We start from the raw sequence: 18,492 nt of genomic DNA on the forward strand, positions 1-18,492 counted from the left end.
CACACAGCACTTAAACATATATAATATTCAAAAACGCACTTTTATTTTGTATGCAATTATTAATTTATTTGCCCATATATTCATTTAAACACATACAGCCTACACTAATGTAACATATGTCAAATAAATATAAAAGGGACATTTTGCATTTATTAAAAAACAAATAAAAAATAGATAAATGATATTGAAAAAATATTTTATTTCACAATGTGATAGATATGTTTTAATGTACATTGAAATGACAGAATATCTACATATGAAAAACTTCCTTTGAGAATAATACATTTATTGCATTTACAAGTAGATTAAATGTGTGAAACACCATCACATTTATCCATCTATTTAGTCATTAGTTCGCAGTTAACACATTTACATAATGTGACATTGTAATAATTTCATTCACTGTTTTAAATATCATAATAAATATTCGAATAGCGTCAACAGAGAGCAGAGACGGGCGTTTAAAAAGACATCACAACAATCGCTTTCTTCACAGAGACATCTCACAAGAGATACACACAAACCAAAAGATCTTCTTCTAACTGGATTTTACTGTCAGACACAAAAATAGGCCAAGCAAACATTATATATTTATATCCACACAGCAAAATACTCCAATGCTGATATCATGGTAATGCATGGTATTTATACAGTATTTTAACAGACCTGAAGGATTTACACATCGTAAACAAAGTTTGTTAAGACATGAACTGCCATCTGCTGAGCTATATTTACTTATCAAACAGAGAAATATTTAATAATAATTTAATAATAACAGTGCAGTTTAAGAGGTCATGTTTGTGTAACACATGCATACAAATAAAGCTGTTTTCAAAAAATGTTGCATATGTTTACAGCCAGGGAGCCAAGCCATCCATAAAAAGATTGTGTTCGTTATTGTTTCCTAGATTTGATTCAATCTGATGTGTGGTATGACCGGAGAAATGTCATATCTACATTCAGTTGATGGATTGCCGGCTGTACTGTAAACATTACGCTCCCCGCATACAAAAACATTTAATTCCTCAGAGGTTCTGCCTATATATCAGAAGATTTGGCAGTGTTCTCACTTGTTTTTCATTCAATTCATTCAACTCTCATGCACTCACAGTGTACATAGCAGTCTCCAGGCTAAAGGACTCAACGACAGCAAAATATTAATAATTCGTAAATAATCCATGACCATGAGTCCATGTCTGGTCATCTTGGATTTTGATATGGAGATAAAAATTAGGATCGGGTGTTTTTTAATGCGTGCACTGACATATTGGCTGGTGATGTTTGCTATGCTACTCAATGAATTACGGTAAAATGCAGCTACATCCAAAAGCCAGAGGGCGCTCTCGTGTAGAAACTCAATATGTGCCGCAGAAGAAGAACCATACACATGCAGCTCCAGGAAATGGCTTAAAAGGTCACATTCTTTCTGATTCTATTTTTTAAACCCTAGTTAGTGTGTAATGTTGCTATAATAGCATAAATAATACCTGTAAATTGTTAAAGCTCAATGTTCACTGCCATGCGATTTTTTCTTTAACAGAATTCGCCTACAGCAAACGGCCGGTTTGGACTACAGCCCTCTACTTCCTGCTTTAATGATGTCACTAGAACAGTTTTTTGACTAAACTCCGCCCACAAGAATACGTCAGTCGCCAGCTAAGCTAATGGCAAGCTAATCACAACACACTAAACAAACTACACAATCAGAACTCGTTGCGTATTTCTGAAGGAGGGACTTCATTGAACAAGGAAGACATCAGCCTGTTTTGAGGACAGTGAAAACAGCGCTATACAGATAAGTAAATTGTGTGAAAAATACCGCGTTTTTTACATGTGAAACATGAACACATGTTATATTGTGCACTGTAAACACAATCAAAGCTTCATAAACACAGAAAGAACGGGACCTTTAAGCATATATTTATATTGCTGTTCTTCAAACCTTTTCAGGTATTTTCATGATAATAAAGAATATATATAATGATTATGTTTGACGAGTGTTGCTTTTTCGACTCAAACTAACAGTGATTCCAGATAGATAATGACTTACTGATCAAAAGCCGTAGTCCTTAAAAAGCTGCAAATAATATCGGCTGTGCGATTCAGAATAGTTATCGGCCAGGTATTACTAGTGTATATTGACATTTTTGGTAGTTTTGCATTATAATACGATTGTATATTATAACTCATATATTATTACTCGTATCATAATGCAAAATTACCAAAAACATACAAAAAATATACTATTAGCATTTTTTTCCTGTGGCATTTAAGATCGTTTGGACCAGGAAGCGCTGCATGACATCATACTTAACAAGTGGATTGGTACCAAAGAGTGCATATTAGTACTTTAAAGGTACAAATTGGTACCAGATATATACATATCAATACCTAAATGGTCCTCGCATCTCTGTACCACAAAGTCTGAAGGGAGTTTAACTCTTTCACAGCCAGCGTTTTTTTTAAAAGTTGCCAGCCAGCGCCAGCGTTTTTCATGATTTTCACCAAAGTTTAATGCCTTCCAGAAAATGTTCTTCTTTAAATATATAAACATACAATATACCAAATGAAAGAACGGACCCTCTGCTTTCAAACAAAAAAAAACGTTTCATCCTACCTTCAGTGGTTCTTTTGTAATCAGCTTTTAAATATGGGTAGGTTTCAGCAAAAACACCACATTTTGAGCAATAAGCAGAGATAATTCCATTTTTGTGACGGACTTTTCATAGAGATCCCATTCAGAGCGATCTTTAAAACAAACACGGACATGCAGCTGCTTGCCATAGGGCAATACTTCCGGGTTTAAAAAGTTGCGGTGGATAATAGCAGTATTGCGGAAAGACGGAAAATCTCGTCATTGGCGGGGAAGCGTTTTCTCTTAATTGACGAGATATCTCGTCAATGGCGGTGAAAGAGTTAAATGGATAATTCACTCATTCATTCATTCACTCACTCACTCACTCTCACCGATATTTTGTATCAACATGAAGATATTTTGAGAAATGTTTGTAACGAAACCGATCGGACCATTAGGATAAAACACTACTATGGAAGTCATTGGGGCTTCTGATTGGTTCAGTCATTCCTCAAAATATCTTTCTTTGTGTTCATCAGAACGAAGACATTAATACAGGTTTGAGTAAATGATGACAGAATTTTCATCTATCTTTTTAATACTTTGGGTTAGGTTATTATAAGCAACAATGAGATTAGTGCTTCCCTCAACAAGCATCAGTAATTACACAGTTTGATAAGTGAGACCACCTCTCTGGTCTGAGAAGATATCTGCCGACAGCTGTCATCCATTAAAACAGGTGTCATATGGCTCACTAAGAATATCGTTGTCGTTTCAATTCGCACCTGGTCAATGAAACATTCATGATAGTTCACAGACAGAATGAAGCACTACTCAAATAACATTTAAAAACATGCCACGTGAATAGGGCTGCAACTAGCGACTATTTTAATAGTCTACTAGTCACCGACTATTGAAACGATTCGTCGACTAACCGAATAATTATTATTTTTTTCTAAAATTTAGCATGAGATTGCTTTAATTCTGTGGAAAATGATAGGAAACAAGAAAGAAGGGGGTAGTTCAATGAAATTTTTTTACATTCAATGAAAACAAGTTTTACATTTTTAATAATTGCAGCTACTATGATTTTAACAAAACGAAGTTATGTATTTCAGCTATTTTAATATATATATATGCTGTATTTTTTAAGTTTTGAAGGTTTAAATCAAAACCAACTTGAGTTGAATTGATATTAATTTGAATGCACAACCAAAAAACGAGATTTCTGAAAAATTACAAAAACAGAGTTTTATATATACTCAGTGAGGGCATTCGCCTGTTGTGGGGTGCACGTCTGCTTCTTTTGCAGAAAGGGGTCCATGGTGGCTCTCTTCTTCAGACTGCATGCATTTAATTTAAAATTTTGTCAGGAAAATACGCTTATAAAATGTACAATGTACATCCAAAACAAAACGTATTGGCTTCCATGTTATTAACATCTTACCGAGGCGAGTCAAACTCCGTTTCATTCAACTGTCCGACGTGCTTTCTCTTTAAATGTTCGTGCATGACTGAGGTGCTGCTGTGAAACGCAAAGACTGCTCTGCAAACCATGCAGGTAATCTTTTTATTCACCGTATCCAGGCTTAAATGCTCCCAAACTTCGGATGTTTTGGTACGCACAGCTGCTGCGTTGGAGGCTGCCATTTCTGTATGTTATCACTGAGCAGAGAAGCTAATGCGCATGTGCGACTCTCGGCAGAGATTGTAATGAAGAGAGACGCCTCACTCGGTCGGAAAAAACATGTCTGGCGACAACGTCGACAATGAAATTCATTGTCGACTATTTCTATTATCGATTTTTGTCGACAACGTCGACGAATCGTTGCAGCCCTACACGTGAATTTACAGTATTGTCCTGTCCAACGACACTTTCACAATAATACTGTACTTCTACACTCTCAGAAAAATGTACAAATGCTGTCACTAGGGCGGTAGCTGCGGTGCAATTTTAAAAACCCATCTTTGTACCTAAATGGTGCCAGTGGTGGCTAGTGACTCTTTTTCGAGGGCGCACGATGTGAAGTTCATAACAACATATGTAGCCCGTAATGTGTGTGGTTTGTAATTTCAAAATATGTGTTCTGCGCGTCGAGCGATCCTATGTGCATCACGTGTCTTGCCAAAATAAGTGCCTGCTGCAGACGCGTCCAAAGGGTTCACGATAAAAGAGACGCCCGCGTTTGCCGGATACTCACATAATTTCATGCGTAATCAGAGTTTACTGTTAAGGGAGTGCTTGTGTGTATTTTGTGAACGTGAGCATCTCTTTTATTATAAACGTACGGATTAGTCGTTGAAATAATCAATTAATCAGTCTGATAATCGATAGATTAGTTGATTATCAAAATAATCGTTTGTTGCAGCCCTATGTCACAATAATACTATACTTTTACACTCTCAGAAAAAGGTACAAACGCTGTCACTGGGGCAGTAGCTGTGGTACAATTTTAAAAACACACCTTTGTACCTAAATGGTGCCAGTGGCGGCCGGTGACTTCGTTTTTCGAGGGCGCGCGATGCGAAGTTCGTCACAACATGTATGTATCCCGTCATGTGTGTGGTTCATAATTTCAAAATATGTGTTCTGCGCGTTGAGTGAACCTGTGTGCATCACGTGTCTTGTCAAAATAAGTGTCTGCTGCAGACGCGTCTAAAGAGTTTATGATAAAAGAGACGCTCGCGTTTGCCAGATACTTGCATAATCTCATGCGTAATCAGAGTTTACTGTTAAGGGAGTGTCTTGCGTGTATTTTGTGAACATGAGTGTCACTTTTATATTAAACGGTTTTGACGCGTGTGCAGCAGGCACTTATTTTGACGAAACACATGATGCACATGGTTTTACATGACGCAACAAACACATATTTGAAAACACGAGCAACAAACATGACACTCCGAACACTTATTTTGAATTTGCGCCCCTCAGAAGAGCAGTCATAAGCCGCCACTGAATGGTGCATATAAGGGCCTTTTTAACTCTTTCCCCGCCATTGACTAGTTATCTCGTCAATTAAGAGAAAACATTTGCATTAAAAAAATGTGTTTCTGATGAATTTACCCAATTTATGAAAAACTAAAGCCAAAATGTTATTTACCAATTTTAAACTCTGTGTGTGTTTTGATAATCGTTGTGAATCTGATCTCTAACAAAATTCCTTCACAAAAATGCAATTAATGCAGCTTTTTGATTTTTTTTTTAAAGAGCCTTTCATCATTAAATCTTTTCTGTATACTGGGGGTCTGAAAATGTGTTGTCACAGCATTGCACTTTTTGATCTCAATAAAATTAGCTTTGTCTGGATTACAGTAACCTTATATGCATGCTAAAAAATGGGTCGTAATTTTAACCTATGCTGGGTTGTTTTAACCCATTGTTCGGTCAAATACAAACATTTTCTGGGCTATTTTAACCCAACAGACCAACAGTTTAATTTTCACATCATGCATTGCAGCATGACTTTTTTATTATTTTACTGCTGAGATACAAATTAGATTGTAGAAAAAGAGTAGACGCACCAGAAGCTGTCTATTTCTGTCAAAACACAAAGCAAAAATGTATGCATCAGGAAAATCTAGAAGTGCAAGAGTTAAATATTAACAAAAGTCTTATTTTTGGCTGTGCCTGGGGCAATACAGTAAGCATACTGTAAATATTATCAAGTCAGCTCTAAGGCAACAATCCAAAACTAGTATAAACCGTAGCCTACTCACCGCATGATTCACAAGGTAGAACGCAATGTTTCCAGACGATCGGTTTGAATGAAACAAAATGCAAGAGTTGGCAAAAATGCCCAACATCTTCACCAGCTGCAATTACCATCATCATTTCACCCTTATCTTCATCATTAACTCACTCAAATAAAGATGCTGCTTTAGGGCTGGCTGGACACAACAAATCAAGCACTTTCGAATCAAGATCCAGATTATATGAACGGTTCACAACAACCAAACTGAAGTGAACGACCAAACATGAAACATGTTTAAATCCCCACGCAAGCATTGGTGATGATTTCAGATATTATTGTCATTTAGTAAAGCAGAATTCAGACAAAGAGATAATCTATATAATATAGTATAATCTGATACTGTAATCTTTAAAGATTAATATCTGATAATAACAGAATGTGCACATTTAACAGGATCATCACAATTTGATGATTTTTATATTTGATAGGATATTGGAGTGGCGAAACCTATTTTTTCCACTTTAACCTTTTTGGAGATCGTAAGCAATAAACATTGTAATTGTTAAAAGAATGTGCTGCAATAGGTAAAAAAACATTTATTTGTTTACGCAGATGAATTAGATAAACACAACCACAGATATTTTTCAAATGCTGTTTAAAAATTAGGTCATGAAGCTGGCTTACCTTTAACCTTTAAGCGATTTCTTATTATTGTAAACATGTTGCATCTTCACTGCTAAGTCTTTCGCAATTGTGCTGAAATGCAATAAATGTTTTTTGAACATAAACCTATGCTGTAATATACATTCCATAAATTGCATTTGGCTTTTCTGTAAAGGCATGTTACGTGTATATTTATGCATAAAGGCCCTTTTGCTATAAATTGCACTCGGTGAATGAAACAAAGAAATGGGGGGTAACACATCCCTGGCATGAGGGCAGAAAAGGACACCAATTCAAAAATGTACATACATCTATTGTCCTTTTCTGCAATACCAAACAAAAGACATACAGCAGTAGGATTAGGATGGTACTACACATTTATGTCTTTAACATTTTGTAGGTCATCATTGTTATTATATTGTTATTATAAAAGAGGTTTCGACCAAATTGGAAATTAATGCATGTCCTTTAAAGCTAAAACAGCCTATTGTTTTGTCATGCAATAAAATGCTTTATCTTTAAATAACTGTTCAGCGAGTAAGCCCGTGCCAAAACAAAGCTGAATCCAGTAGCACTGCTCTGGTGAGCTTTGCCTCTTTACTCAAAAGCATCCCTGCCTGTCGCATCAATTATGGAGGAACCTATATTTGGAACACACACAAAAGCAATATCTCTACATCCAAACAAAAGCTTTGTGTGACTATAAATACAACCTACATAAGAGAATACTGCCATACATTGTATTTATTGTAAGGTCTTTCTTTACAAAATAATTTTATATATTATTTATTTTAATCTGAGCTTAAGCTCTTTGTCCTGTTTTTGCTCAATAGGGTGCATGCATCTAGGATGGCATTGAGCATAAAAACATGTTGCCCACAACATGCAGAGACAAAAGATATGTGGGGTATAATATGGAAATGCATGTGAAGTGAGTGGCGCAATGAAATTATCCAATTACTGGCAACCTGATAATGGTTTCAGTGTGCTGTATTTCCAGGAAGAGCTAACATCAAACACTTAATGTCTGTCTGGAGCTCAATATAAGGCAAAATGGAGAAGAGAGATCATAATACTTCGTTGGATAACATGTGGATGGCTTGCATTGTTATTGTTGCAGTTGTGCACTGCCTGTAGTAGAAAAAAAATACATATACAGACACATCAGAAAGGTTTCTATTATGCTTTTAGATGTTACATTGTTGTTGCAGTTGTACTACGTCGTTTTTACGTGTCTCTTAATATACCGTAAATGTGTTTTATGATAATAATTAGAAATATCTTTTGTAGCCTATAGGAGGAGTGTGCATTGTTTGTTTATATGATTCATTTGTACATGTATGCCTCTCTAAATCATGATTTATTAAGTTTGACCTACATCTATTAAAAACATCCATTTATTCTAACCAAAAACATGTGCGTAAAGATCAGCCTGCGCTATAATTGTGCCAATATGTTGACGCTGAATGAAACAGAGGATGGTGGACATTTGATCTCCACCTACCTCAACGATAAATGTCCTCTCTTCTCCACAAACAGACACGACCCAGAATAGGATGTGGAAATAGCATGTTTTCCAACAGAACCCCGGGAGTCCCGTCCTTCTCCCCCTGGCTCCCACCCCCGCCATGACTGTCCCCAAAATCCCCCCACTGTCCACCGTTGATTTCCAGGCTTGTGTCCTGTTTACGGTCTTTAGAAAACAATAATGGTCCTGTATTCCTGGTGTGATGCTCTCCAAAGTCGAGCTTTAAATGCGCAATGCCATTTTTACGCGTGCGTCAGATGAAGATGCTGCGCCTTTGATGCTCTCGAGCGAATGCTGCACCTCTCACATCCACACGCGCTGCATCGCTGTACAGATCTGTGAATCGGTTCTTTTGAATTCATTCGACTAGGCTTAGGGAATCGTTTTAAATGATTCAGTTATTCGTTTGCATTAGTGGCGCTCCAATGTGATCCAAATCCCCAACGATTCGTTTTCGATGTTTTAGACGTCATTACGTCGTACTCGATCAGCGCACAGGAGCTCTGCTGATTTTATACACAATAATAATATATTTAACATAATATTTTAACTCAGATGTTTGTTGGTTTATGAAAGTTTATTTAAATATTTTATTATATCACTTTAGCTTTTTTCTTCATGTAAATCTACTTAGTTTATTTCACGTTTTGTATTATAGTTATTGTATCATATTTGAAATATGAATGTTTTCCTAGTTCATGTTTGTACTTGTATATTTATTCTGCAAAATGTATATAAAATTAAAAGTATGAGCTCAGCAGTTAAATACAGAAAACCAGGTTAGTCTATACTTTACACTGAGTAATTTATTAATAAAGGTCTAAGAATGTACAATAACCATACATTTTATACATTACTACTGATGTCAATTTACACATTATTTAGGCCAACAAAAACACAAAACAAGAACCTTTACCACAATTATACTCTGAATATGTGTAAGATATTTTATGTTATGTTATGTTGTGTTACGTTATGTTATAAGATGACCAAGAGTTCATATCCTCTTATTAAGTAAAGTTGTCTGTGACTTTATTAAACAACAAAAATAAAAATAAACGCAAAGACACACAAAAAATAAATGCAAGAAATAAAACATTTATTAGGCGAATGTCAACAAAAAAAGGGGGACAGATCTTATAATAAACTGCAAAAATATTAAATTAATAAATTGTTATAGCAGTTTACATTTACGTAATTTACGTAACTTACTTATGCCTACTTTAATAAATAAAAATAATGCAATAAAGTATATATTGTATACATAAGATATACAAAAAAATTAAAATGTTTCACGCCAGAAATGGTACAAAAGTAAAGACATAATCTAAACTAGCTGTGATCCAAATTTCAAATCCAAAAAATGTGTCAAATGTTTAGTGGTTTTACCAACAAATGCCACTAGATGTCAACGTTTTGCTGCATACTCTTGTCACAAATTAATAAACTACTCTCACCACATTATTACTATTGCTGAAATATAACAACTACTTTCTTAGACCATTCCAATGAATGATACACAGTTTGCCAACATTTTTGCAAATGTATTATCTGATATAGTGTTACGAATATTATAATAATTAATATGCATTCCTATAGGGTCTGTGACATTTTACAAAATGACTGTCACTAAGAAATAAAACGTAGAAATAAAACATTTATTAGGCTAATGTCATCAAAAAAGGAGACACATCTTATGATAAACTGCAAAACTATTAAATTAATAAATTTTTATAGCAGTTTACATTTGCTTTAATAAATACAAATAATGCAATAAAGTATATATGTTGTATACATAAAATTTTTTTTTTTTAATGTTTCACACCAGAAATGCTAAGTAAAGACATAAGTCTAAACTAGCAGTGATCCAAATTTCAGGTTAAAATCACAAAAAATTAGGTTTGTGGTTTTACCAACAAAGGCCACTAGGTGTCAACGTTTTGCTGTATACTCTTGTCACAAATTAATAAATTACTCTCACCACATTATTGCTATTGCTAAAAGGTTTTGAAATATGACAACTACGTTCTTAGACCTTTTCAATGATACATAGTTTGCCAACATTTTTGCAGATTTATTATAGGATATAAATTATGAATATAATAATAATGTAACATGTAACAAAATGAATGTCAAAAAGGGACACATCTTATGATAAACTGTGTTTCTTAAAATATGATTTCTTATTAAATGACTGCATTCGTTCAGCTGTAATGATAAACACTCGGGCACTTTCAAATACCAAAGCCTTTGTGATCTTCTGTTATATTACAAAGATCAAACTGAGGCGTATGACGCAAATGAGATCAAATGATTGGCATGCAGTATTAATTTCACTTTAGCTGTGGGCAGTTACACACCTAGTAAGATTAAAATGATCGTTATTTGTTAATGTCAATTATTGCGCACGGCAAATTTAATTTCCATAATGTTATTCAATGGATGAAAGATGAAAATACATTATGAATCATATTTGATTACCTTTTTTAACTGTGGTGTTCTCTCCAAACAGCAAAATCGGTAATGTTCAATGCAGTCTGGGTTTTATGGCCGAAAAAAGATGTCCAGCAGAGAGAGATCGGAAGTCAGAGAGACCGGCGGTGTGGCAGGGTGCACCACCTGTCCACGAGGCACCAAATCTGGGTCACAATGTACAATGAGTCTACACCAAACCCTGGAGATGCTTAAATCTGTGAACAATGGGATGAAGGCCAGAGCTTCAGAGATGAAGGGAAGGCCTGATTTCTGACAGTTTCTCCATCTGGAGCTGTCTTAAAGCAAACCTGATCAGACGCACACAAAAACATGAGTAAGAAAATATACACACCTTACATACAAAGCACAAACACAAAGCATACAGATCACTCATTTACTACAGTGACAACAGATAGACTGGGGTTAGATGTCACACTTTTACTATCTAAGATGTAGTCTATATTTACTATTTTTATATAAAGCAGCTACAGCTTTATCTCGGTTACTAATGTCAGTTATTAAATAACCTAGTTAGCGTGGGGATATCAATATATAAAACAGCAAATGATGTAAAAAGGTTTGCCTTTATGGTTGCTATAAAACACTGGAGTGTGAATCTCAGATAGGCCAAAACACATTTCACCCACTCAGCAACCAACAGCATCTGCAGGGAGAGAGAGAGAGAGAAAATCTTGCTCCATCTGTGTCTCTCGCCCACATCTCACCCTTTACTGTTATAGATGCAACAATTAACACTTCATTGCAGGACTTGCCCTACTTTTATAGTCTGAGTGTCTAAACAAAAGATTATTTGTACTGATCACACATATATTTATAATAGAGATATGCTCTAAAGATGTAATGGTTACATTTTACAGTAAGGTTCCTTAATGTAACATTAAATTGTTACAGTAAACATTTTTAGTGAAAGTGACATAGTGGCCATGGTATGGTAACCCGTATTTGGACAGTGACCTCTGCATTTAACCCATCAAGTGAGTAGTGAACACACACATTGCAAGTTGTGTACACACACACACACACGCCTGGAGCAGTAGGCACCTATCACTGCAGCGCCCAGGGCGCAACTGGGGTTAACTATTAGGGGGCGTGTATATGGCTGAAATGCCAGGCTGATGCCAACTGTGGGCACCTGCCAGCGTTTTTTTGGCAGGGCGCATTGGTTGCTAAGATACTTCTGTTCTGTTAATCAGTCGTTGTTCGATAGGCCGGTTGGTTGTCCTCCACTCTGAGTGGACAGCCAAGTGAAAAGTGACATTGATGAGCTGAGCAATTCCCCTGCGGACAAACCCCCCCTGCTGCTGGCATTGGAAACAATTATAAACATACGATAGCAACAGGCGTAAGCATTTTGGTGTACACGCCCCCTTACCGTGGGTTCACACCAGCCGCGTTTAAGGCGTCAAAATCGCGTCTAGTTTGCCCGCTTGAACATTTTGAGTTTACTCGCTTAATTCGCGCTTGAAAGTCGCACATGAAATTCTAGTCATGGAGACATTCACGTGGAAATTCGTATCATGGGAGGGCCTTCCATAGGCTTCTGCGACTCCGCTTGCTTCCTGTAATCATGTCACCACTAGAGCAAGCTCCTGATTGGTTAATGCGGTGCGTTTTTCTGCCAAAGTTCAAAATGTTCAACTCGAGCGTTTGCCGCGGTGCAAACTAGACACGCGAATGCCTCATTCGTGCCGCGAGACCTCCAGACGTGCGTCAACGCGTCTTCACATTGATTTAACATTGAAATCACTTGCGATTGAAGCCTCTACCGCGGCTGGTGTGAACGCAGCATTAGGCCATGATTGCCCCAAATATGTACGATTATTTACATTATATAACTCACATTCACTTTTCAAAGCTGACAGTCTGAAATGTTATTCTAACCCAAACCACAAACCTGTAAGAGTAAGTTACACGCTAAACCTTGCCCTACTTTTATAGTCTGAGTGTCTAAACAAAAGATTATTTGTACTGATCACACATATATTTATAATAGAGATATGCTCTAAAGATGTAATGGTTACATTTTACAGTAAGGTTCTGTAATGTAACATTAAATTGTTACAGTAACATTTTCACTTTGTTACATTTTTTGTGAAAGTGACATAGTGGCCATGGTTGGTATGGTAACCCGTATTTGGACAGTGGTTAACGGGGTGCGTTTTTCCGCCAAAGTTCAACATTTTCAACTCGTGCGTTTGCCGCGCAACGCTCAATTTGCTGCATTTGCGCGAACTAGACACGCGAGTGAGGCGGATTTGCATCTACCGCGCCGCGCTACACGCCTCATTCGCGCCGCGAGACATCCAAACGCGCGGCAACGCGTCTTCACATTGACTTAACATTGAAATCACTCGCGCTTGACGCCTCTACCGCGGCTGGTGTGAACGCAGCATTAGGCCACGACTGCCTTAAATATGTAAGAATATTTACATTATATAACTCACATTAACTTTGCAAAGCTGAGCAGTCTGAAATGTTATCCAAACCCAAACCACAAACCTGTCAGAGTAAGTTACACGCTAAACCTTTTTTTTTTAAAGGCACCACTAATATACAGTATTGCCTATGAATTAATTTGTTTTTCCACCTAACTAACAAGGTAACTCATTGCATTCTTATTTGTGACCCTGGAGCACAAAACCAGTCATAAGGGTCAATAAAAAAATATTTATACATATGTGAATGAATAAGCTTTCCATTGATGTATGGATACAATATTTGGCCGAGATTCAACTATTTGAAAATCTGGAATCTAAGGATGCAAAAATCCCAAATGAACACACATTAATAATGATAAATAATTTTTTTATATATATTTACAGTAGGAAATATCTTCATGGAACATAATCTTTACTTAATATCCTAATGATTTTTGACATAAAAGAAAAAAATATAAAGTTGTCCCATACAATGTATTGTTAGCTATTGCAACAAATATACCTGTGGTCCGGGGGTCACATGTCAAATTCTTTTCTCAGTCAGTGATGCATGCATGTTTTTACAGAAATGACATCAATCAACTGATTCAGGATTGGCTTCCGAATGCGTTTCAAACACACAACATTGTTTACACGATGACGAACTTTACGCTTGGTTCAGAAGCTAAATGCATTACGTGTGTATACTGGTGACTCATCGTAGGTCTGAGAGACATTAAACTGATTTTATGTTCCAAAACATTTGGAGTGAAAACTAATCAAGCCAATATTTTCTTCCTGTTTTCTCCAGGGGCTCTAAAGGTCACTGAACTCTACATAGCTGTCCATCATAGCTGATCTGAAGTCAGTCGTATATATTTTCTCATAGGCCTGTAACTCCTACGTGAGGTAGCAAACGCAGAGGCGAATACTTGGCTTATGTACTGCAGTACAAGGTCTCTTGTACACACTTGTGCTCTCATATTACACAGCTAAAGTTTGCTTTATACAGTATATCTTGAATGCACTTCAAATATGAAATACTGTAAAATAACTGTACTTAAAGCTTACTGATGCTGTTTATGAGACTCATGGTGTTCACATGTTACAACTCAGCCTAATCCTGTTTTACAACCACAGCCCTCCGGCAGCAAACTGAGCCATCGAATGAGCTCTGGAAAATCCTCTTCACACTGTTATGTTCAATAAAAAAAATTACAAAACATAATTGGTAGTGAAATATGTGGACAAAGGTGACATCATGATACTCATGACTCTAACTAAATGTGACCCTGGACCACAAACCAGTCTTAACATAAGTCTCACGAGTATTTTTGTAGCAATAGCCTCAAAATTATAGATTTTTATACCAAAAATTATTAGTATGTTAAGTACAGATCAGGTTCCATTATAATATTTGTACATGTCCTACTCTAAATATATCGAAAATGTATTTATGATTAATAATATGTGTTGCGAAGGACTTCACTTGTCAATGTTTAGATGTTTTGCAACCTCAGATAGATGTATCTTGGCCACATATTGTCCTATACTAACAAACCATACATCAATGGAAAGCTTATTTATTCTTTCAGATGATGTATAATTGTATGGTTTTGTGGTCCAGGGTCACAAATATTAAATACTAAATATGAAATATAAAATTCAGTTTAGACATTATATCAATAACATGCATAAATGAATGTTCAAGGTTCAATACAAGTCATGTCAATTATCACAACTGCCTTTGCTTTATAATAAATACAAACAATGAAACTTCTTGATGAGCAAAACAACCCAAGAAATTTATCAAATTTAAGTGATTTTGTGCATAAAACAAGCAAAAAAATCTGCCAATGGGGTAAGCAAAAAAATCTTGAACACTTTCTTAAACACTAAATTCAAGAAAAATTCATTGCTTGTTTTATGCACAAAATCACACAGACTTATTTTCTTGGGTCGTTTTGCTCATCATCTAAATTTAAGAATTTTTAGATATTTTTACTGAAAACAAGACAAAAATACTAAGTTTTTTTCTTGACAATCATTTTTTTGAAGTGTATAGACACAAATCCAAACCTTTATGACTTTCGTTCTTCTGTGGAACACATTAGGAGAAGGCTGGCCACACACGTGAAGATTTAAGCCCGATTTGCCCACTCGACAACTGAAAGGGGGCTTTACCCGATTTTATCACAGCCTCCAGTGTGTGGTGTCATTTCAATTACTTTGTTGCTCCGGATCGGGTTGGAGCCTCTCCAAACCCAAATCATTCAAACAGGTTTGATATATACAACTTATGATTGAGCTTCCTCTGACATGACAGCTGCAATAGCCAATGAGAGCGTTCAAGCTTTAACCGGATGCTTTGTGTTTTATAGCTGAAACAAGACACCCACACTGTAAAAAGTGAAAAGTTGGATCAACTTAAAGGGGACATATCATAAAAATCTGACTTTTTCCATGTTTAAGTGCTATAATGGGTCCCCAGTGCTTCTATCAACCTAGAAAACATGAAAAATGACAGCCCAGTAACTTTGTTTTGGTTAAAATTCTCTGCAAGCATGTGAAAAATTAGGTCATAGAAATTTAGCTCCCCTTGTGATGTCAGAAGGGGATCTTCTTATAATAATACCGCCCCTTAATCTGCACTATCCAACCACAGCACTGCCATTTAGTGCAGAAATAAACTAATTTGCATTTAGAGGACACAACCAAAAAAAACACAAATTTTTGCTCACACCTACAAAGTGTCAATTTTAACATGTTATAATAAATTATCTATATGCTATTTTGAGCTAAAACTTCACATACGTACTCTGGGGACACCAAAGATTTATTTTACATCTTAAAAAAATCTTGTGAAATGTCCACTTTAAATTTTTAAGGTGTTACCACTTGAAGTAACTTTTTAAGTTGAACCAACTTTTCACTTTTTACACAAACATGACTTGGACAACTATGACAACAAGTAAATTATTCTTTGAGATTACACTGATCATGTAGGCTATCCATACATTTACAACAATTAAAAGCCTGCCATTTTTACTTCCATGACTGAAAGAAAACGACTTTTAAAGGTTTAAATGAAGAATTCTGTTTTTAACATTTTTGTCAAATTATTATTTTTTAAGTTATGAAGATCTAAATCAAAACAAACCAACTGCAGTTGAATTGATATTAATTGGAATGCACTACCAAAAAAATGAGATTTCTGAAAAAAAAACTGAATTATCTCGTTTTGCAACGAAACTCTTCAAATATTAACAAATTAGTCTACTATTTAAAGTATTTTTAAAGTACAAAGCTTTTCTTGCATATTTGTAAAATATTCTTTGAGATAACACTGATTATCTGGGCTATCAATACATTTACAGCAATTAAAAGCCTGCTATTTTTACTTCCATGACTAAAAGAAAACGACTTTTAAAGGTTTTACCAAAAAACAACAATTTCATTACAAATAAAAACAACGCAATTTTTTAATATCAATACTAAACTGGTGGTCTTCTTCCTCCGCTTAGTTTTTTAGTTTACAAATTCTGCCAAAATATGGAATCGGGATGGCGCCAGCGCAACTGGCTTTTAAAGGGGATGAGAGATGAGACTCTTATTGGTTTATTGCACATTGCGCTTAGATTGTTAAAATAGGGCCCATACAGGCTTTTGTTCTTAATAAAAGGTGATATATTGAAGCTGGTGTAGTTGTGTGTTTGTATATTTTGAAAACAGATGCATTTTCGGTTAAGGGCCACCTGATTTTCTCTGGGCCCACCCACATTGTGAATCATGGCTACGCTAATGGTTCGTTCTGAAGATTTTGTTGTTAAAATCACTTTAAAATGTCCTTACTTCTGTGGTCGCCCATGGATTTAAAATCATTTAAGATGTAAAAATCATCCAGTGTGTCCCAGGCATAATGGTATCATTTTAAAGACTGAAATATGACGTCCCCAGGTGATTTTTGTGTTTTACTAAAGAAAGAAAGTCATGCAGGTTTGGAACAACCCAGTGAAAGATGACAGACTTTTCATTTTGAGGTGAATAATCCCTTTAAGAGCATTTCACAAGCCTCATTTTTCATTATCCTCTAACCGCCTGATGAAACTCTATTTGTCGCCACAAGGGATCTCTGTCAGCCTGTAAACAGATCTGCTGAATGAAGAAAAGATTCAACCGTGGGCCATGACAACATTCCAAAGCAGCCTTGCAAAAGCTAAACTCTGAATAAGAAATGAATAATGAAGTTTGTAGCTACTGCATTCAATGATTCAGTTACTGAACTATTTTTATTCAGCATTTATGCATTTGATTTTATCCAAAATGACTTATAGTGCATTTAAGCCACACTTTCCATCAGTTTGTGTGTTTTTCCCCCGTGACTGAACCCATGACCTTTGTGATGCTAATGTAATGCCCTACCAGTTGAGCTACAGGAACACATTTGAGTTATTTCAAGATATTTTGTGATAAAATGTAACAGTCCAAAACATGCATGCAGTTACTTTTACAGTAATAACTGTAGTTATATATTTGTATCCATGATTCATTTATCAAGGTAGCCAGACATCGCACCATGTCATTATTTATATTATCAGCTCATTTAGATAATTTGAGGTTACGTAACAAAATGTTTTTACATTGTAATGTACATATATAGAGCAGCAGACTGCAGAACTGTGCTTTACAAAGGCAACAGCGCCACCTCTGTTGAGAAACATTACATGAAAAAAGTGGTTGTAAATGTCACAGGATAGTTTCTATTATATGCAAAACCTCAAGAGCGGAAACAATTATGAGTTTATAGCTTCATGAGTACGTCAGTTAATCTTTAACCTGCTTCTGGTTTTCAGAGATTCAGCTGCTGTCTATAGAGCGAGTCGAAGGTAAAGAATGAGTGAATTACAGCACAACCAGTTTCAGCCCCACCTCTCCTAAAAGTTTCCATCTTTCAACACAAACTAAACAATATTATCTAAAACAAACTGCTCCACATTTCTATGAATACACCTCACAAAATATCGACGGGCTCATATTTCATCCAGATGTCAACAGACAATGAATTTCTTTTGTTTAGAGATGACAAACCCTATTTTGATCTCTAATTTTACATTATTTTAA

At 35.8% G+C, this 18,492-nt stretch overlaps 1 protein-coding gene and 1 long non-coding RNA gene across 2 annotated transcripts in view; one reads left to right on the top strand and one right to left on the bottom strand.

Moving 5' to 3' along the window:
• The window catches only part of mmp24 (matrix metallopeptidase 24), a 36,397-nt gene extending 27,598 nt beyond the window's left edge, over positions 1–8,799 (bottom strand). The window contains exon 1 of the mRNA XM_055213292.2: positions 8,435–8,799. Within this exon, the coding sequence (XP_055069267.1) occupies positions 8,435–8,560 (126 nt within the window). The 5' untranslated portion in view covers positions 8,561–8,799. The remainder of the gene's footprint in view (positions 1–8,434) is intronic.
• Positions 8,800–10,262: 1,463 nt separating this feature from the next.
• LOC129451202 (uncharacterized) lies at positions 10,263–15,125 on the top strand. Its single transcript, XR_008646669.2, has 3 exons — positions 10,263–11,267; positions 11,846–11,928; positions 14,183–15,125. It is a non-coding gene; the product is annotated as an uncharacterized lncRNA (long non-coding RNA).
• Positions 15,126–18,492: the final 3,367 nt, after the last annotated feature.

Source organism: Misgurnus anguillicaudatus, chromosome 8 (assembly GCF_027580225.2).
Source record: "Misgurnus anguillicaudatus chromosome 8, ASM2758022v2, whole genome shotgun sequence".
In the NCBI taxonomy this organism is placed as follows: domain Eukaryota; kingdom Metazoa; phylum Chordata; class Actinopteri; order Cypriniformes; family Cobitidae; genus Misgurnus; species Misgurnus anguillicaudatus.